Genomic DNA, 21,984 nt, shown 5'->3' with positions numbered 1-21,984 from the left:
GTCATGGGTGTAAATCAGCATTGTTAGGGTGATCAGAGATTATCAGGGGGCTGACTTACCTAGTCTGGTTCCCATCGGAGGTGAAATTCCAATATATTAATTCACATCGAGAAAAGTAGCTGGCAGATAGACTTGGGCTTGTGTTTGCTGATTCCTGTGTACTCTCCTTTTATGCACAGCTATATGGGAAGCTAAAAGATGTGGTTGATGAGTATGGACTCAGGGCAAGGAGTGAATAGGATTATCTTTACGGCTAATGTCACTGGACCATGAGAGCCTAATTCATCCCCCTCTATTATAGAACTTTTCCTGCTGCCCTGGATTCTTAGGTGCTTGAAAACACCAATAATTTTTTTTTTTTTTTTTTTTGAGATAGTCTCACTCTATCCAGCCCAGGCTAGAAGGCAATGGTGTGATCTGGGCTCATTGCAACCTCTGTCTCCTGGGTTCAAGTGATTCTTCTGCCTGAGCCTTCTGAGTAGCTGCGATAACAGGTGTGGACCATCACTCTCAGCTAATTTTTGTATTTTCAGTAGAGATGCGGTTTCATCATGTTGGCCAGGGTGGTCTCGAACTCCTGACCTCAAATGATCAGTCCACCTCGGCCTCCCAAAGTGCTGGGATTATAGGCATGAGCCACCACATCTGGTCACCAATACATTTTGTCTCTTCAAACTCTGCTTTTAGTAGACATGCTGTGTATACCATCCTCCTTTCTGGTTGCACATTCATTCTCAAGCCAGAATATAATTTAATTGATTATATTCAACAATATGAAATTACTTCAATTCAGTTATCTCTCCTGGACATTCACTCACCCAGCAAACATTTACTGATTAGCTCTGATGTGCTAGGTGCTTGGGATATAGCTGTGGACAATACAGCTCCTCATGGAGCATGCAGCGTAGAGCCAAAGATGGATATTGAACTAGTATGATGAGTGCTTGCCGATTTCAGTAGTGAGTGTCAGCAGTGTTGGATCATTTTTATAGATCAGCTGTTCCCATCTCTTCCTGATTCTTCAGATTTCATTGTCAGAGTCTCATCTTAACTTGAATTTTGCCGTCTTCCCCATTGGCTTTCTACACTACCTGCATCATTTTGTAGAACAAAGGAAAGGAAAATAAGATACCAAGAAGCTGAACTAATCCCTGATTGTAAATGCTATTTCAGTGAAAATGTCCATCATTAAAGGGCTGGCTAACAATTATGGTAGATCCATTCAGTGGAATATCACCCAGGCATTAAAGATGGTGATGTAGGCTGAGCATAGTGGCTTATGCCTGTAATTCCAGCACTTTGGGAGGCCAAGGTGGGAGGATTACTTGAGGCTGGGAGTTTGAGGCCAGCCTGGGCAATATAGTAAGACCTCATCTCTGTAAAAAATTGAAAAATTAGCCAGGTATGGTGGTAAGTGCCTGTGGTCCCAGCTACTCTGGAGGCTGAGGCAGGAGGATTGCTTGAGCCTAGGAAATGGAGGCTGCAGTGAGCTATGACCAAGCCACTGTACTCTAGCCTGGGTGACAGAATGAGACCCTGTCTCACACAAAAAAATTTTTAATGGTGATGTATATCTTTATATATTGGTATGGAATCATGCTCATGATGTAGTGTCAATTCGAAAATGCAGCATACACATAGTCTATGAAGTATTATTATATTATATTATATTATATTATATTATATTATATTATATTATTTATTTAGAAACAGGGTCTCACTCTGTCACCTGAGCTGGAGTGCAGTGGCATGATCTCAGGTCACTGCAGCTTCCAACTTACCAGGCTCAGGTGGTCCTCCTACCTTAGCCTCCTAAGTAGCTGGGACTGCAGGCATATACAAACATGCCTGGCTAATTTTTGTATTTTTTGTAGAGATAGGGTTTTGCTATGTTGCCCAAGCTGGTCTTGAACTCCTGGGCTCAAGTGATCCTCCTGCCTTGGCCTCCCGAAGTGTTGGGATCATAGGCATGAGCCACTGCTCCTGGCTGAAAGTTTTATCTTAAAAAATAGATATGTATTCTATCAGATGTGCATAAAGGGACATTAGCCAGGGAAGGGAAAGAAACCAACCCTTACTGGAAGCTTATCCAGTGCCCTAAGGCCAGACACTGTTCTGGATATTCCATAGCCTCCTGTGGCTAATGCCTGGTGATGCAGAGGCTGAGGTCCTAGGTTCAAATCCCTGCTCTACTCCTTCTTGGCCACGTGATGTTGGGTCAGTTGCTGAACATTTCTAAGTCTCTGTTTCCTCTGGTTCAATGTTGATAATAAGAGTATAATACTTTACAAATGATTGTGAGGGTGAATGAAACTAATGCACGTAAATCTGCTTCATGAGTACCTGACCTTCTTGAGTAAGCAGTTACTCGTTACGTTATGTGTGAGTAGCTGTTATGTGACCCCTAACTCAACCAACTAAGGTGGGCCCACTGAGATCATACAGATAGTGGGGAAGCCAGGATTGAAGCAAGAGCCTTTCTGATCCTACTACCATGTTTTCTATGAGAGAAAAATATGTTGGACTGTAGTTGTGCAAAGGGAGAGTGAGAGAAAGAGGGATGAGAGAGACAGTAGAAGAAGGAAAACAGGCAGTAAAAATGGGAAGTTAAGAGAAAGAGCAAAGGAAAATGAAGAGGACTCAATGGTGGGGAAAGCAAAAAAAAAAAAAATGGAAGAGAGGAGGCAGGAAGAAGGTAAGGGAGAAGAGCTGGAAGAGGGTAGGGAGAGAGGCAAGAGGAGAGAGAGGAATGAGAAGTGCTAGGTGAATCTCCACACCTCTGCTGCTACTCCAGCCAGATCCCATCTCTGGGTGCCTGAATTCCCAGTCTAGTCACCAGGGCCTTGGGCCTGCATGCACCACTGTGACTCCCCATCTCCTCCGACTCCTGCCTGCCTGGGAGGCCCTTGCCTTCTACCATCCCACAACTTCCTATCACTCCTCAGGGCCTGGGGATCAAGTCCAAAGGCCTGAGGGTGCTGTTGGAGGTGAGTTAGGGAACAACATCCAGCTGTCTTTCCAGACGAACCTTCCACTGTTCCTGCCCTCTATCCTTTCACTCTGTTTTTAGCTATAAGGAAATAGTTGTTTTTGTTTTTGTTTTTTTTTACCATCATATGACAACCACTTTGTTCATCAATGCTTTGCCTATTTTTTATTCTGATGGTTTGGCATAATGTATCAATCCTATATTTTAATAGTGAAATGAAAAATTAACTGTTTTTACATGATTGGTGTTCAACTCTTTAGTAAAAATTGTCATTTTAATTTATTAAATTCATTTACCATTTTACATTAAAATGGTATGGCAGGTTTTTCTACTCAGTGTCACATTACTTATAAAACTATAGTAATTGGTTGGCATTAATGTCTTCTTTTTCGTTAACATTTTAAAATATTCATCTCTATGTATATCTACTTCCTTTTTTGTTTCTCCCTTCATAGAATCCTCAAAATCACAAATAATCATTTTGATTTAGATAACAGCATTTCACTTTACTCTTCTGTGAACTCCTGAATTCTATTTACATATTGCATATTTTGGGCATTTGGATTATTTTTCTTTTTTCTTTTTTTGAGACAGGGTCTTACTCTGTCACCCAGGCTAGAGTGCAGTGGTGCAGTCATGGCTCACTGCAGCCTTGACCTCCCAGGCTCAGGTGATTTTCCCACCTTAGCCTCCCAGGTAGCTGGGACTACAGGTGCACGCCACCACGCCCAGCTAATTTTTTTTTATATATTTTTTGTAGAGATGGGGTATTGATATGCTGCCCAGGCTGGTCTCAAACTCCTAGGCTCAAGAAATCCTCCCACCTTAGCCTTCCCACCTTAGCCTCCCAAGTAGGACTACAGGTGTGTGCCACCACACCTGGCTAATTTTTTTTTGTTTGTATTTTTTGTAGAGATGGGGTTTTGCCATGTTGCCCAGGCTGGTCCCAAACTCGTGGGCTTACCTTAGCCTCCCAGGGTGCTGAGACTACAGGTGTGTGCCACCACACCTGGCTAACTTTTTTTTTTTTTTTGTAGAGATGGCATTTCACCATGTTGCCCAGGCTGGTCTCAAACTCCTGAGCGCAAGCCATCCACCCACCTCAACCTCCCAAAGTGCTGGGATTACAGGCCACAGTGCCTGGCCCCGGATTTTATTTTTTCTTATTTCTTCCCATTCTTTTCTTCTTGCTTTACCTACCTGTCCCTTCCCCCAACTTCCCCCAATTTTAAAACTTTAAAAAGTGGAGATTGTTTAATATATTGTTTAATATAGTGGAATCACTGCAGTATCAAAACAGCATGAACCCCAGACCTGTGTGATAAGGTTGTAGACAGACCTGTGGTATCAGCGATCAGATTTATAAACGTACAGGAGGTGATAACCTCAGGCAGGTAAGCCAGAATTAACAACGGGAAGATCTGCAAACAATGCTTGAGAGGTTATTTAATCCTGTGACTTATCCATTATCAATCTTTATTCATCTGCAATATAGATTCCACATTCTGGCAAAGAATTGTGATGCTAACAAACCAAGTGACCTGCCAGATATGCAGATCCTCACCACATTCATAAAGGGCACCCATTCTGAATAATGTGTCTTGTGAGCTCATGCCTTATGAAATTTCTTGTCATAGAGCTGCATAGATCTTAGGAGGGTTTGCTTCTGAAAAGCCATCTCCGATAATCAGTGGTGTGGCTTGACTTTTGTGGCTCCGTTCAGGTAGATGAAATGACCTTCAGAGAAGGGGATGCCAAAGTCCCCATTCTTTCAGATATTTATTTTGAGTGTCTAGTATTTGGGATTCAGTCTTGGTAAATAATTATACTTTTTAACTAAAGTGTATTGTCATATCTTTATTGCTGCAGTTTCTGATCTGGAAGTGCTGGTCATTCACTCAGTCATTAACAAACATATATGGATTCTTCTAGGTCAGCGCTGTGTTTATTAAGATTTGAAACATGCCTGTAAGGAGCATGTCGTTTAGTAGGGGAGCTAGACTATTAAACAACTAAAAAGAATAGAGCATAATAAATAGTTTATAAACAGATAAAGAGCTGGAGAAATGCAAGAGAGAGAGCCATTTTATAGACTGGAGGGGCTAGTGGGGCTTTAAAGAGTGCATGAGTTTTCTAGGCTGGCAGGGGTGGGCAGGGCATTTCCCATAGAGCTCATGCACAGAGGCGTGATGGCAGGAGTGTGCAGGACATATCCAAGGACGGTGGTGGATGGGGTGGCGGGGGTGGGGACGGGGTGGGGTGTGGTTCCAGGTGACTGGAGCAGGTGATTGTTGTAGGGAGTGGCCAAATATGAGGCTGGAAGAACAGGTTAGGCAGGCCAGAGCATGTTCAGAAGAAAGGAAGTAGAGGTTGGAGTGTTGGAGAGAAGGTGTGGAACAATCTCTCCATCCCCTATTTTGGGAAGCCTACTCATTCTCATCAGTTCTTCCTGACCTAGCTGCTACCCAGGAAAAATCGAACCCTCTCCCGTTTTCCCTCCCCATGTGTTTTTTTTCATAGGGTTAGCCACTTAACCTATTGTTTTTGTTTGTTTGTATTTGAGACAGAGTCTCCTCTATTGCCCAGGCTGGAGTGCAGTGGCGCTATCATGGCTCACTGTAGCCTCAGCCTCCCTGGGCTCAAGTGATGCTCCTGAGTAGCCTCCAGAGTAGCTTGGACTACAGGTGTGTATCAATACGCCTGGCTAATTTTTGTATTTTTTGTAGAGATGGGATTTCGCCATGTTGCCCAGCTGGCCTTGAACTCCTGGGCTTGAACTCCTGGGCTCAAGCAATCCTCCCACTTCGGCCTCCCAAAGTGCTGGGATTACAGGCATGAGCCAGAACCCATTGTTTTCTGGTTGGTTTAGATGACTTCTCCTGAGGGAAGAGATTTTTGTTTTTCCTAGTTAGATTACTTAATTACCTAATAATGCCAAATACATGTTTCTTAAGTTAGGCTATTCTGTAGATTAATATCTCAACTGAGATGTCTTACAACTTTAAAACTGTAAAGATTCTATGATTCTAAATAACAGCATTTCCCACACTGGCCTGATTTTATTTACAGTAGTCCCCCCTTATCGATAGTTTCACTTTCCACATTATCCAAGGTCAACCATCGTCAAAAATATTAAATTAAAAATTCTAGAAATAAACAATTCCTAAGTTTTAAATTGTGTGCTGTTCTGAAATCGTGTGATGAAATCTTGTGCGATCCTGCTCCCTCCTGCCCAGAACAGGAATCATCCTTTTGTCCAGCATATCCACACTATGCATACCTGGCCCTGTGAGTCACTTAATAGCCATCTCTGTTATCAGATTGTCTGTTGGGGTATTGCAGTGCTTGTGACCAAGTAACCCTTATTTTACTTCATAATAGCCCCAAACTGCAAGAGTACTGTGCCTAATTTATGAATTAAACTTAATCATGAGTATTTCTGTGTAGGAAAAAATAGTATATATAGGCTTCGGTTTCAGGCATCCACTGGGGGTCTTGGAATGTATCCCTGACAGATGAGGGAGGGCTACTGTAGTCTATATGGCAGAAATGCTTCTCTTTGACACTCAAGAACTCTTTGGACACCATAGCTTGTTTGGCATGAATGACTTTTTTTTCCTTAAATGTAATTTGTTTAAAGTTCTTTGTCTAAGAAAATGAAATGTTCACATTTTGAAACTCCAAAAATAAAACACTAGAGAGATGACGCCAAAACAGTGATTTCAATCAGAAATGCTTTCTGAATCCAGCATCTAAATGAGAATTAATTATGGAATCAGATCATGGTTAGTAGGCATTCATTGTTTTAAGGCAATTGATAGCAGTATTGAGGAACCTAAATAATAAAGTATTTTAAACATCCTCTAGTGTTTTTCACATTTCTAATGAGTTGTGATGACCAAATGTTCCTTATATGCAAGATGAAATATGAATGATTGTATCTTATTATAAAGTTTTCAAGTTCTAATGAAGAATATCATTCTCATTCCCTTGGTGGATAGATATCTTCCCACAAATCAGATCACATTGATCATGTGCTGTTTTATTTGAGATTAATTTAGAAATAAGTGCTCTTCATTTACCATGGAATTAGTAGTAAATATTTTCTGAGATCAAATTTACTGAGGTAGTTTCCGGCAAAGTTCTACAGAGAAGTATAAGATTGCATAAGCCTATTAAACACACTCTAGTTTCTGTTAAAGTGGTTTCTCAAGCTTGAGATGCAGATTTGGAGTGAGGAAACTTCAGGAAACTCCATTGTGCAGTCCCCGTTGGTCTGTCTTGCAAGGCTTAGCAGTATTAATTTCAGAAGAGCTTTGATTTTGCTTGATTGCTTTTCTTCTTATTTGAAACATACGCTGTTTATTTCATATATAAGATACAAAGCATTTAATAATATAACTGATCAGTGTTTCAACATAATTTATGATCCACTTAGCAACTTAATAATAAGCTTTTGAGGTTAAGTTCTAGATATAAACTGTTAAATAATTTAGTGCTTATTTTTTCAACAGATGTGAATTATTAAAAAGAAAATGGCCCAACGGAGCACTGTATTTCCTTCTCGTGTCACCAAGGAAAGGTATAATATATGGAAAATATGCATCTAAGGTATACTTTTCCTTTCCACTCATCCCATGGGGGCTGCTAGTGGGTGTGATAGTTACAAATGAAAGCTTGGGCTGTTACATTATCGAAGAATGGTTTTGTTCAAGGGCAAGAGAAACACTATTGTGTCTTCTAGCTTTCAATTTATAGGATACTGTGGACCACTCAGTGACCCCAAGAAGTAGAGATTTCACAGTAGTCCTACAGTAGACTTGAATTTCCTGTTGAGAGTGAAGTATAACTCTGGGGGCTTGAGGCTAACATCCCTGTTAAGCTTTTTAAATCAGAAGTTGCAGATTAGGGGCCTGTCGGCCAAAATTGGCTCATGAAGTACATTGCTTGGCCTAGCATGTTCTTAAATACTTTTCTTGGAGACAGGGTCTCACTCTGTTCCCCAGGCTGGAGTGCAGTGGCACAATCACAGCTCACTGCAGCCTTGACCTCCTGGGCTTAGGTGATCTCCCACCTAGCCTCCTGAGTAGCTGGGACTATAGTTATGTGCCACCATGCCCAGCTAATTTTTAAATAATTTTTTTTGTAGAGATAGCGTCTCGTGTTGCCCAGGCTGATCTTGAACTCCTGGGCTCAAGCAATCCTCCTACCTCAGCCACCCAAAGTGTTGGGATTACAGGTGTGAGCCACTGTGCTGGCCTTACTTTTTACATGAATTGTTAACATTTTAAAATTAAGCGATTTCACATACAAGTCTGGATTTGCTAGCTTTTCTTGAGAAATATTAGATGATCTGGAAAAAGGGACCTGAAATCCCTGATGGTCACTCATGGGTGGAGCAGAACTGTGGCTCCCTTTAGCTGGGAAATGCCCTTTCCAGTTCTCTAAAGTCCCTGACACTCCCTATTGCCTCATATGTAGTATGCTTCACTTATTTATGTCGCCTGCCTGACCCACGTAGGCATTGAGTTTGTAACCACTGTTTCAGAGAGGGAGGAGGAGGAGAGCATGTTAGGAGACTTTGTTAATGAACTTGATCTTGATAACATAGATTATATTGGGGAGACATCTCGGTGTACCCAACTCTGCCAGCCTGTTGCTCTTGGAAGTCATGGAGACCGCTTCTAAAACACTTAAGTCTGTGGGCATGATTATTTAAAGATCTTTCCCGGCTTGTGAAGAAAACTTTTTTAGGCAGAAATCCTGCCTCAAACCCTATTTAGCTTGTAGTTATAGATAATTTGTATTTCCACACTTCTCTGGGAAGTTTTGAATCTGGCTTTAAAAATTATTTTTTCCCTATTAACAACCCACATGGTTCCCTTCTGCAGGCGAGTGAGAACCATGCCCCGACACAGCCAGTCCCTGACCATGGCACCATATTCATCTGTAAGCCTCGTGGAGCAGCTGGAAGACAGGATCCTCTGCCATGAGAAAACCACTGCCGCCCTCGTAGAGCATGCCTTTCGGATTAAAGATGACATTGTCAACAGTTTGCAGAAAATGCAAAACAAAGGGGGAGGTGACCGCTTGGCCAGGCTTTTCTTGGAGGAGCATATCAGAAACATAACTGCCATAGTGAAGCAACTTAATCGGGATATCGAGGTAAGGTTTGTGAAAGTCAGGTGGCCTATGTCCCTTTCCACAGAGTTGCTCCATGTCAGGAGGTCACCCACGTCTAATTCCTACCTCCCAGGCAGTAATGCATTTAGAACAAAGCTGTCTGTCTTGTCTATTCTTAATGATCGCCAAGGAGACAGCTTGCAGAAATATCCTAATTACATTTATTCCAGTGTTTGTTAACAGTTACTGTCAGTGTTAAGTTTAATCTAAATTTACCTTGCTGATTATTAAAAGATTTTATTTTGTTTGGCTCTTAATGAAGAGAGAGAAGAACTAGTCAAATAGTTTCACTCTATAATCTTTCATATCTTTGAAGACAGCTCTTAAGTCAATTGCTAAGGTCAGACTTTGTTGCTTCAGATTAAATGTTTCTAGGTCATAATGATTATATGTAATACAGTTTATTACTCAAACAATTTAGGCATTTGGATTGCTCCTCAGACCCCCCTTTTTACTGCTGTAGTTTTCTTTGAAATGAGACCGATAAAAGGCCAATATTGTCTATTTTTAGAATTGGTAGATTTACTGCTATTTATTGAGCAATCACAGGGACCACACAGTTTAGTTCAGAAAGCTTCAGCTCGTTTAGGGCTTGGGTTTCCCTCACTACGCAATGTTCATATCTTTCACATGTAATGATTGAATATATGAATAATAATAGATATATGGCTAGATTAAGGAAAAAGTTTGTTTCCTGTGATGGAGATTATATCTGAATTATGCTTCCTAAAATTAAACCTCATTTCTTTTTTTTCCATTGTCAGATTTGTATGTATTTATTTATTTTAACGGCTTTATTGAGATATAATGTAAATGTCACAAAAAGTATAAAATTAAATGATTTTTAGTAAATTTATAAAATTGTGCAACCTCAACACAATTCAGTTTTAGGACACTGCCATCACCTTCCCAAAATTCACATAAGCCTGTTTGCAGTCAATTCCTACTTCTACCCCAGCCCAGGCAACCACTCATCTACTTTCTATCTCTAGAAACTGGTCTTTTCCAGACATTTCATATAAATGGAAACCTTACAATATGAGGTCTTTTGCATCTGGCTTCTTTCTTTCCTTTTCTTTTTGTTTGTTTGTTTGTTTTGAATGCAGTCGTGCAATCATGGCTCACTGATGCCTTGACCTCCGAGGCTCAACCGATCCTCCTACATCGGCCTCCCAAGTAGCTGGGACTACAGGTGTGCACAATCATGCCCAGCTAATTTTTGTAATTTTAATACTACAAGGTCCATCTATCCTATAGTATTTTTTGTAGAGACATAGTCTCACTATGTGGCCCAGGCAGGTCTTGAACTCCTGGGCTCAACCAATCTGTCTGCCTCAGCCTCCCAAAGTGCTGGGATTACAGATGTGAGTCACTGTGCCCAGCCTGGCCAATCTCATTTAGCATAATCTTTCTGTGGTTCAGGCATATCCTAGCATGTATCATATTCTTTTTATGTCTGAGTAATATTCTATTTTCTGGATATACCACATTCTATTTATCCATTCATGAACTGATGGGCATTTGGATTGTTTCCAGTTCTTAGCTTTTATGAGTAAAGCTGCTATGAACACTTGTGACAGGTCTTTGATGTGAAAATATGTCTTTATTTCTCTTGGGTAAATTCCTAGGAGTAGAATTGCTGGGTCTTATAGTGAGCTTATGTTTAACTTTTTAAAACATAGCCAAATAATTTTCCAAAGTGGCTATCACATTTTACAATCCCACAAGCAATGTATGAAGGTTCCAGTTTCTCTACCCCCTCAGCAATACTTGGCATTATCTTTTTTTAGTATAGTCATTCTAATGGATGTGTAGTGGTATCTCATTGTGGTTTTAATTTGTATTTTCCTAATGACTAATGATCTTGAACACCTTTTCATATGCTTATTGATCATTCGTGTGTCTTCGTTGGTGAAATGTCTATGTAAGTCTTCTACCCATTTTTTTTAATTAGATTTTCTTCATTGTGGGGAAAAAAGCTACCATTGTAACCATTTTAAGTGTATAATCGAATGACATTAAGTACATTCACAATGTTGGGCAATCATTATTACTGTCCATTTCCAAAAGATTTCCATCATCCCAAACTGAGACTTTGTTCCCATTAAAAAGTAACTCCCCATTCCACTTTCCCCTCAGCCCCTGGTGACCTGTATTCTATTTTCTGTCCTTATGAATTTGCTTATTCTAGCTACTTCATATAAGTGGAATCAGACAATAATTTGTCCTTTTGTGTCTGCCTTTTTTCACTTAGCATAATGTTCTCAAGGTCCATCCATAATGTAGCATGTATCAGAATTCATTTTTACATTGGGTTATTTGTCATATTATTGATAACTTATGAAAGTTTTTATGTAGTTTAGATACAAGTCCCTTATCAGATATGTGATTTACAAATATTTTCTCCCATTCTGTGGCTTATATTTTCATTTTCCTAATAGTGTCTTTTGAAGTGTGAACATTTTTAGTTTTATTGAAGTCTAATATCAATTTTTGTCTTTAATGCTTTATTCTTTTGGTGTTGCGTCTTTACAACTATTTGCTTGTTAACTCAAGGTCACAAAGATTTTCTCCTATGTGTTTAATTCAAGATTCTCAGTTTACACACTTAGGTCTGTGAACCATTTTGAGGTAATTTTTGTATATGGTGTGAGGTAAGGGTCTAAGTTAATTTTTTTCGTCTCGCTATCGTAGGAAAATCTATCCTTTTCCCATTTGTCCTTTTGTTGAAAATCAATTGACCATAAAATATAAGGGTTTATTTCTGGATTCCACTGTTCTGTATGATTTTCTTAACGTCAATGCCACATTGTCTTGATTTCTAGTTTTAGAGTATATTTTTGAAATAAGGTAATGTAAATTCTTTTTAAAAGGTAGTTTTTGACTAGTCTATGTCCTTTGCATTTTCATTTAAATTTTAGGATTAGCTTATCAGTTTATATTAAAAAGTGACTTTGATAGAGATTGCTTTGCATGTATAGATTTTAAAAAGGCTGGGTGCAGTGGCTCACACTGTAATCCCAGCACTTTGGGAGGCAGAGGTAGGAGAATCACTTGAACCCAGGAATTTGAGACCAGCCTGAGCAACATAATGAGACCCTATCTTTCTCTAAAAATAATAATAATAATCTTAATAAAAAGAAATAATGTATAGATCCATTTGGGGAGAGTTGCCATCTTAATACTGTGTCTGATTGTTCAAGGAACCAACTTTTGGTTTTACTAATTTTGTCAGTTTTTTTTTGTTTTTGTTACTAATTTTAAAATTTTAAAATTGACAGACAATAATTATACATATTCTTGGGGTACATAGTGATGTTTCAATACATCTAATATGCAGTGACCAGATCAAGGTAATTTTGTGTTGTTTAACAAATTGCTATACCTCCTTCCCTTCCCTTCCCCCTACCCATCCCATCCTTTAGTATTCTCTATTCTAATTTTTACTTCTTTGAGATCAACTTTTTTTAGCTTTCACATATGAGTAAGAACATGCAGTGTTTAACTTTCTGTTCCTGGCTTATTTCACATAACATAATGTCCTGCTGTTCTATCCGTGTTGCTGCAAAAGACAGAATTTTGTTCTTTTTTATGGCTGATAGTATTCCGTTGTGTATATACACCACATTGTCTTTATCCATTCATCCATTGTGGGACACCTAGATTTGATTCCATATCTTGGCTATTATGAATAGGGCTGCAATAAACATGGGGGTGAAGATGTCTCTTCAATATACTGATTTCCTTTCCTTTGGATAAATTCCCAGTAGTGGGATTGCTGGATCATATGGTAGTTCTATTTGTAGTTTTTTGAGGAACCTCCATACTTTTCTCCATAGTGGCTGTACTAGTTTACATTCCCGCCAACAGTGTATAAGAGCTCCCTTTTCTCTGCATCCTTGCCAGCATGTGTTACTTTTTGTGTTTTGGTAATAGCTGTTATAACTGGAGTGAGATGATACCTCATTGTGATTTTGATTTGCATTCCCCTGATAATTAGTGATATTGGGCCTTTTTTCATACATTTGTTTGCCATTTGTATGTCTTCTTTTGAGAAATATTTGTTCAAATCATTTACCCATTTAAAAAATGGGATATTTTTTGCTGTTGAGATGTTCAAGTTCTTTCTGTATTCTGGATATTAATCCCCTATTGGATGAATAGTTTGCAGGTATTTTTCTCCCATCCTGTAGGTTGTCTTTTCACTTTGTTGATTGTTTCCTTTACCATGCAGAAGCATTTTTGTTTGATATAATCCATTTGTTTATTTTTGCTTTTGTTGTCTGTGCTTTTGAGGTCTTATTAATAAAATCTTCTCCTAGACCAGTGTCCTGAAGTGTTTCCCCTGTGTTTTCTTCTAGTAGTTTTATCACGTTGGGCCTTACATTTAGGTCTTTTGTCCATTCGGAGTTTATTTTTTATATTGGGTGAGAGGTGGGGGCCTAGTTTAATTCTTCTGCATATGGATGTCCAGCTTTCCCAGCACCATTTATTGAAGATTTGTCTTTCCCTCAATGAGTGTTCTTGGCACCTGTGTCCAAAATCAGATGGCTGTAGATATGTGGATTAATTTCTAGGTTCTCTTTTCTGTTCCATTGTTCTATGTGTCTGTTTTTATGCCAGTACCATGCTGTTTTGGTTACTACAGCTGTGTAGTATATTTTGAGGTCTGGTAGTGTGATGCCTCTGGCTTTGTTCTTTTTTATTTTATTTTATTTATTTATTTATTTATTTATTTATTTATTTATTTATTTATTTATTGAGATAGAGTCTCACTCTTTTGCCCAGGCTAGAGTGCAGTGGCATGATACTGGCTCACTGCAACCTCAGCCTCCCAGGTTCAAGTGTTTCTCCTGCCTCAGCCTCCCGAGTAGCTGAGATTACAGGCACATGTAATCATGCCAGGCTAATTTTTGTATTTTTAGTAGAGACAGGGTTTCACCATGCTGAATAGGCTGGTCTCCAACTCCTGACCTCAGGTGATCCACCCATCTCGGCCTCCCAAAGTGCTGGGATTACAGGCATGAGCCATTGTACCTGGCCTAGCTTTGTTCTTTTTGCTCAAGGTTGCTTTGTCTATTCGGGGTCTTTTGTGGTTCCATACAAATTTTAGGGTTTTTGGTTGAGTGCAGAGAACATCCTTTTTTTTTTCTTTTCTTTTCTTTTTTTTTTTTTTAATTATACTGTAAGTTCTAGGGTACATGTGCACAACGTGCAGGTTTGATACATAGTTATACATGTGCCATGTTGGTTTGCTGCACCCATCAACTCATCATTTACATTAGATATTTCTCCTAATGCTATCCCTCCCCCAGCCCCCCATCTACTGACAGACCCCGGTGTGTGATGTTCCCCGCCATGTGTCCGAGTGATCTCATTGTTCAGTTCCCACCTATGAATGAGAACATGAGGTGTTTGGTTTTCTGTCCTTGTGATAGTTTGCTGAGAAAGTTTGCTGAGAATGATGGTTTCCAGCCTCATCCATGTCCCTGCAAAGGACATGAACTCATCCTTTTTTATGGCTGCATAGTATTTCATGGTGTATATGTGCCACATTTTCTTAATCTGGTCTATCATTGATGGACATTTGGGTTGGTTCCAAGTCTTTGCTATTCTGAATAGTGCTGCAATAAACATACACGTGCATGATTTATAGTAGCATGATTTGCAATCCTTTGGGTATATACCCAGTAATGGGATTGCTGGGTCAAATGGTAATTCTAGTTCTAGATCCTTGAGGAATTGCCACACTGTCTTCCACAATGGTTGAACTAATTTACACTCCCACCAACAGTGTAAAAGCGTTCCTATTTCTCCACATCCTTGCTAGCATCTGTTGTTTCCTGACTTTTTAATGATTGCCATTCTAACTGGCATGAGATGGTATCTGTTTGTGGTTTTGATTTGCATTTCTCTGATGACCAGTGATGATGAGCATTTTTTCGTGTGTCTGTTGGCTGCATAGATGTCTTCTTTTGAGATGTGTCTGTTCATTTCCTTTGCTCACTTTTTGATGGGGTTGTTTGTTTTTTTCTTGTAAATTTGTTTGAGTTCTTTGTAGATTCTGGATGCTAGCCCTTTGTCAGATGAGTAGATTGCAAAAATTTTCTCCCATTCTGTAGGTTGCCTGTTCACTCTGATGGTAGTTTCTTTTGCCGTGCAGAAGCTCTTTAGTTTAATTAGATCCCATTTGTCTATTTTGGCTTTTATTGCCATTGCTTTTGGTGTTTTAGGCGTGTAGTCCTTGCCCATGCCTATGTCCTAAATGGTGCTGCCTAGGTTTTCTTCTAGGGTTTTTAGGTCTAACATTTAAGTCTTTAATCCATCTTGAATTAGTTTTTGTATAAGGTGTAAGGAAGGGATCCAGTTTCAGCTTTCTACATATGGCTAGCCAGTTTTCCCAGCACCATTTATTAAATAGGGAATCCTTTCCCCATTTCTTGTTTTTGTCAGGTTTGTCAAAGATCAGATGTTTGTAGATGTGTGGTACTATTTCTGAGGCCTCTGTTCTGTTCCATTGGTCTATATATCTGTTTTGGTACCAGTACCATGCTGTTTTTGTTACTGTAGCCTTGTAGGATAGTTTGAAGTCAGGTAGCATGATGCCTCCAGCTTTGTTCTTTTTGCTTAGGATTGTCTTGACAATGCAGGCCTGTTTTGGTTCCATATGAACTTTAAAGTAGTTTTTTTCAATTCTGTGAAGAAAGTCATTGGTAGCTTGATGGGGATGGCATTGAATCTATAAATTACTTTGGTCAGTATGGCCATTTTCACGATATTGATTCTTCCTATCCATGAGCGTGGAATATTCTTCCATTTGTTTGTGTCCTTTTTCATTTCGTTGAGCAGTGGTTTGTAGTTCTTCATTGAAGAGGTCCTCCACATCCCTTGTAAGTTGGATTCCTAGGTATTTTATTCTCTTTGTAGCAATTGTGAGTGGGAGTTCACTCATGATTTGGCTCCCTGTTTGTCTGTTAATGGTGTATAGGAATGCTTGTGATTTTTGCACATTGATTTTGTATCCTGAGACTTTGCTGAAGTTGCTTATCAGCTTAAGAAGATTTTGGGCTGAGATGATGGGGTCTTCTAAATATACAATCATGTCATCTGCAAAAAGGGACAATTTGACTTCCTCATTTCCTAATTGAACACCCTTTCTTTCTTTTGCCTGATTGCCCTGGCCAGAACTTCCAACACCATGTTGAATAGGAGTGGCGAGAGAGGGCATCCTTGTTTTGTGCTGGTTTTCAAAGGAAATGCTTCCAGTTTTGCCCGTTCAGTATGATACTGGCTGTGGGTTTGTCATAAATAGCTCTTATTATTTTGAGATACGTTCCATCAATACCTAGTCACTTGAGAGTTTTTAGCATGATGGGCTGTTGAATTTTGTCAAAGGCCTTTTCTGCATCTATTGAGATAGTCATGTGGGTTTTGTCGTTGGTTCTGTTTGTGTGATGGATTATGTTTACTGATTTGCATATGTTGATCCAGCCTTGCATCCCAGGGATGAAGCCCACTTGATCATGGTGGATAAGCTTTTTGATGTGCTACTGGAATCAGTTTGCAAGTATTTTATTGAGGATTTTTGCATTGATGTTCATCAGGGATATTGGCCTAAAATTCTCTTTTTTTGTTGTGTCTCTGCCAGGCTTTGGTATCGGGATGATGCTGGCCTCATAAAATGAATTAGGAAGGATTCCCTCGTTTTCTACTGATTAAAATAGTTTCAGAAGGAATGGTACCAGCTCCTCTTTGTACCTCTGGTAGAATTCGGCTGTGAATCCGTCTGGTCCTGGACTTTTTTTGGTTGGTGGCCTATTAATTATTGCCTCAGTTTCAGAGCCTGTTATTGGTCTATTCAGAGATTCAACTTCTTCCTGGTTTAGTCCTTGGGAGGGTGTATGTGTTGAGGAATTTATCCATTTCTTCTAGATTTTCTAGTTTATTTGTGTAGAGGTGTTTATAGTATTCTCTGATGGTAGTTTGTATTTCTGTGGGATCAGTGGTGATATCCCCTTTATCATTTTTTATTGCATCTATTTGATTCTTCTCTCTTTTCTTCTTTATTAGTCTTGCTAGCAGTCTACCCATTTTGTTGATGTTTAAAAAAAAAAAAACAGCTCCTAGATTCATTGACGTTTTTGAAGGGTTTTTTGTCTCTCTGTCTCTTTCACTTCTGCTTTGATCTTAGTTATTTCTTGCCTTCTGCTAGCTTTTGAATGTGTTTGCTCCTGTTTCTCTAGTTCTTTTAATTGTGATGTTAGGGTGTCAATTTTGGATCTTTCCTGCTTTCTCTTGTGGGCATTTAGTGCTATAAATTTCTGTCTACACAGTGCTTTAAATGTGTCCCAGAGATTCTGGTACGTTGTGTCTTTGTTCTCATTGGTTTCAAAGAACATCTTTATTTCTGCCTTCATTTCATTATGTACCCAGTAGTCATTCAGGAGCACGTTGTTCAGTTTACATGTAGTTGTGCAGTTTTGAGGGAGTTTCTTAATCCTGAGTTCTAATTTGACTGCACTGTGGTCTGAGAGACAGTTTGTTGTGATTTCTGTTCTTTTACATTTTCTGAGGAGTGCTTTACTTCCAATTATGTGGTCAATTTTAGAATAAGTGTGATGTGGTGCTGAGAAGAATGTATATTCTGTTGATTTGGGGTGGAGAGTTCTGTAGATGTCTATTAGGTCTGCCTGTTGCAGAGCTGAGTTCAGGTCCTGGATATCCTTGTTAACCTTGTGTCTCATTGATCTAATATTGACAGTGGGGTGTTAAAGTCTCCCATTATTATTGTGTGGGAGTCTAAGTCTCTTTGTAGGTCTCTAAGGGCTTGCTTTATGAATCTGAGTGCTCCTGTATTGGGTGCATATATATTTAGGATAGTTAGCTCTTCTTGTTGAATTGATCTCTTTACCATTATATAATGGCCTTCTTTGTCTCTTTTGATCTTTGTTGGTTTAAAGTCTGTTTTATCAGAGACTAGGATTGCAACCCCTCCTTTTTTTTGCTTTCCATTTGCTTAGTAGATCTTCCTCCATCCCTTTATTTTGAGCCTGTGTGCATCTTTGCACATGAGATGGGTCTCCTGAATACAGCACACTGATGGGTCTTGACTCTTTATCCAATTTGCCAGTCTGTGTCTTTTAATTGGGGCATTTAGCCCACTTACATTTAAGGTTAAGATTATTCTGTGTGAATTTGATCCTGTCATTATGATGTTCACTGGTTATTTTGCCCGTTAATTGATGCAGTTTCTTCACAGCATCAATGGTCTTTACAATTTGGCATGTTTTTGCAGTGGCTGGTACCGGTTGTTTCTTTCCATGTTTAGTGCTTCCTTCAGGAGCTCTTGTAAGGCAGGCCTGGTGGTGACAAAATCTCTCAGCATTTGCTTGTCTGTAAAGGATTTTATTTCTTCTTCACTTATGAAGCTTAGTTTGGCTGGATATGAAATTCTCGGTTGAAAAAATTTTTTTCTTTAAGAATGTTGATTATTGGGCTCCCACTCTCTTCTGGCTTACAGGGTTTCTGCCGAGAGATCCACTGTTAGTCTGATGGATTTACCTTTATGGGTAACTCGACCTTTCTCTCTGGCTGCCCTTAATACTTTTTCCTTCATTTCAACCTTGTGAATCTGACAATTATGTGTCTTGGGGTTGCTCTTCTCGAGGAGTATCTTTGTGGTGTTCTCTGTATTTCCTGAATTTGAATGTTGGCCTGTCTAGCTAGGTTGGGGAAATTCTCCTGGATAATATCCTGAAGAGTGTTTTCCAACTTGGTTCCATTCTCCCCATCACTTTCAGGTACAACAATCCAATGTAGATTTGGTCTTTTCATGTAGTCCCATATTTCTTGGAGGCTTTATTCATTTCTTTTTACTCTTTTTTCTCTAACCTTGTCTTCTTCCTTTATTTCATTAATTTTATCTTCAATCACTGATACCCTTTCTTCCACTTGATTGAATCGGCTATTGAAGCTTGTGCATGCATCATGAAGTTCTCGTGTCATGGTTTTCAGGTCCATCAGGTCATTTAAGGTCTTCTCTACACTGTTTATTCCAGTTAGCCATTCGTCTAATCTTTTTTCAAGATTTTTAGCTTCCTTGCGATGGGTTAGAACGTGCTCCTTTAGCTCAGAGAACTTGGTTATTACTGACCTTCTGAAGCCTACTTCTGTCAACTCGTCAAAGTCATTCTCCGTCTAGCTTTGTTGAAATCATTCGTCTTCTGCACTGATCATGCTGGGAGCTGCAGACCAGAGCAGTTCCTATTCGGCCGTATTGGAACACCCTCCTTTTTTTTCTTTTTTTGAGACAGGGTCTCAGTCTGTCACCTAGGCTGGTATAGTGCAGTGGCTCTATTACAGCTCACTGCAGCCTCAACCTCCTGGGCTCAGGTGATTCTTCCACCTCAGCCTCCTGAATAGCTGGAACTACAGGTGCATGCCACCACACCCAGCTAATTTTTTGTAGAGACAAGGTTTTGCCATGTTGCCCAGGCTGGTCTTGAACTTCTGGGCTCAAGTGATCCTCCTGCCTCAGCTTCTCAAAGTGGTAGGATTACAGACATGAGTCACCACACCTGGCTGAGAACATAATTTGTATATTTTTAATCTCTTTACATGTTTTGAGACTTGTTTGGTGGCCTTCTTTATTCTTACTGATTTTCTTTCTTATTCTACTAGTTATTTAAATATCCAACTCTTATTGCTGAATTGTCTGTTTCTTCTTCCAGTTTTGTCAGTTTTTGCTTCATGTATTTGGGTACTGTTGTTAGGCTCATATACATTTATGATTGCATATATCTGCCTGATGCATTGACCCTTTTGCCATAAAAAGTCGCTCTGTGTCTCTTGTAATGTTTCTTATCTTAAAGTCTGTTTTGTCTGATATCAGTAGAGGTATTCCATCTCCTTCGTGGCTACTGTTTGCATAATTCATGTTCTTTTCTTTAGAGAGACAAAACCTCTGTCACCCAGGCTGGAGTGCAGTGGTGCAATCATAACTCACTGCAGCCTCAAACTCCTGGGCTCAAGTGATCCTCCCCCTTCAGCCTCTAAGTAGCTGGGACTACAGACACATGCTACCATGCCCTGCTAATTCTTCTTATTTTTATTTTTTCTAGAGATGAGGTCTTGCTGTATTGCCCAGCCTCTGCCTCTGCCTCCCAAAGTGCTGGGATTATAGGCACGAGCCACTGTACCTGGTCTCCTTTTTTTTGATAATTCTCACCAAGCTTGTGCCTCTTGGCTCTGGCTCTGTACATAGTTATCAAATTTCACTGTTCTTTGAGATTCTCATGTATGTTTACTAAGGACAAGGATTCACTCAGAATTATATCCTAATTGAAGTGCATTTGTCTTCAGGGTTCTAAGAGTTCTAGTGTATACTTCTTTTGATGGTTAAAGAAAACGACTGTATTTGTTAGTAAGACAGTGCAATGGATCTGTGTTGCTTTGGTGGCTTATGGTATCCATTCTGGATTTCTTTTGGTCACAGCAATTTGATTTCTTTTTGGATTTACCTTTCTTTCATTGAATACAAACTGGGATGGCTAATAATCAGGTTGCCTTATCCTCTTTTTAGCTAAAGGGGGTTGGGGCCCAAAACTCAGGCCAGAGCACTGAGACCCTCCCTTCCTGGAATTTAAAACCTGAGCAGGCTGGGCTGGGCACGGTGGCTCATACCTGTAATCCCAGCACTTCGGGAGGCCGAGGTGGGAGGAATCGTTGAACCTGGGAGGTCGCAGCAGTGAGCTGTAGTCATGCCAGGGTACTCCAGCATGGGTAACAGAGGGAGATGCTACATTCAAAACTAAAACCAAACCAAACCAAACCAAACCAAAACAAAACAAAAACCTGAGCAGGCTGATTCAAAGACTGGAAATGGCCATAGTACCTTCCTTGCAGCCATTTTGCCTCCAGGATACTTGCTAGTAGTTCCTGCTGCTTGGACCTCAGGAAATACTGTTTGTATCTTCTTCTCAACCTGCATAACCCAGCTTCCCTGTTGATTGTGTGCTCCTTTCCCCATTCCTTTTTTTTTTTTTTAAATGTTTTCTGGAGACAGGGTCTGGCTGTGCAGTGGTATGATCATAGCTCACTGCAGCCTCTAACTCCTGGGTTCAAGTGATCCTCCCACCTCAGCCTCCTGAGGAGCTGAGACTACAGGCACAGGCCACTATGCCCAGCTAATTATTTTATTTTTTGTAGAGACAGGAGTCTTGCTATGTTGTCCAATAATTTCCATTTACCCCCTTAAGTTAGTCAGGTCCAATTACCTGCAACTAAAGAAGTGTAATGACCTCAGAGGAACGTAGAAAGTTTACAAAATTTCTGTAAATAATATACTTGTCTTTGGTTGCTGGTATCTATATTAAGAATGATCTTTTCAGTTTTATTTTTGGGTGCTGAGTCAGTTTTATCCTAGAGGCTAAAAACTAAGCAACCCTAAGTTGACAACTGTACAAAATCAAAGAACCCCAACTTGAACATTTCAATTTTGAAAGTGATTTCAGATTCATCAAGAGACTGATAGCTCTGCTGCACCTAAATCTAATGACAGGTAAAATCTAAGTGATGGGGATCAATAAGAATTCTCAGGTTCTCATCCCCTCAACCACTGGCAAAGAAGTACAGTAGGCCCCCTTATCTGTGGCTTCACTCTCCGCAATTTCAGTTACTTGTGGCCAACCATGATCTGGAAATATTAAATGGAAAATTCCATAAATAAACAATTGATAAATTTTAAATTGTGTGCCATTCTGAGTGGCATGATGAAATCTCTCAACACCCAGCCTGAGTGGGACGTGAATCGC

The 21,984-nt window shown here is 39.7% G+C and overlaps 1 protein-coding gene across 5 annotated transcripts in view; it reads left to right on the top strand.

Annotated features, from left to right (window-relative positions):
* FAM81A (family with sequence similarity 81 member A) overlaps window positions 1-21,984 on the top strand; it is an 86,077-nt gene that overhangs the window by 13,459 nt on the left and 50,634 nt on the right. For 4 of the 5 annotated variants that reach the window (XM_055278323.2, XM_055278322.2, XM_063639029.1 and 1 more), the window contains 2 exons: window positions 7,504-7,600; window positions 8,881-9,154. In XM_055278323.2, coding sequence (XP_055134298.1) covers window positions 7,581-7,600; window positions 8,881-9,154 — 294 coding nt within the window. In that variant the 5' untranslated portion in view covers window positions 7,504-7,580. Of the gene's footprint in view, window positions 1-5,556; window positions 5,674-7,503; window positions 7,601-8,880; window positions 9,155-21,984 lie in introns of all 5 variants that reach the window. The other variant, XM_055278325.2, reaches the window with a different exon arrangement.

This window comes from Symphalangus syndactylus, chromosome 5 (assembly GCF_028878055.3).
Source record: "Symphalangus syndactylus isolate Jambi chromosome 5, NHGRI_mSymSyn1-v2.1_pri, whole genome shotgun sequence".
Taxonomy (NCBI): domain Eukaryota; kingdom Metazoa; phylum Chordata; class Mammalia; order Primates; family Hylobatidae; genus Symphalangus; species Symphalangus syndactylus.
This window is presented reverse-complemented; position numbering and strand designations above follow the sequence as displayed.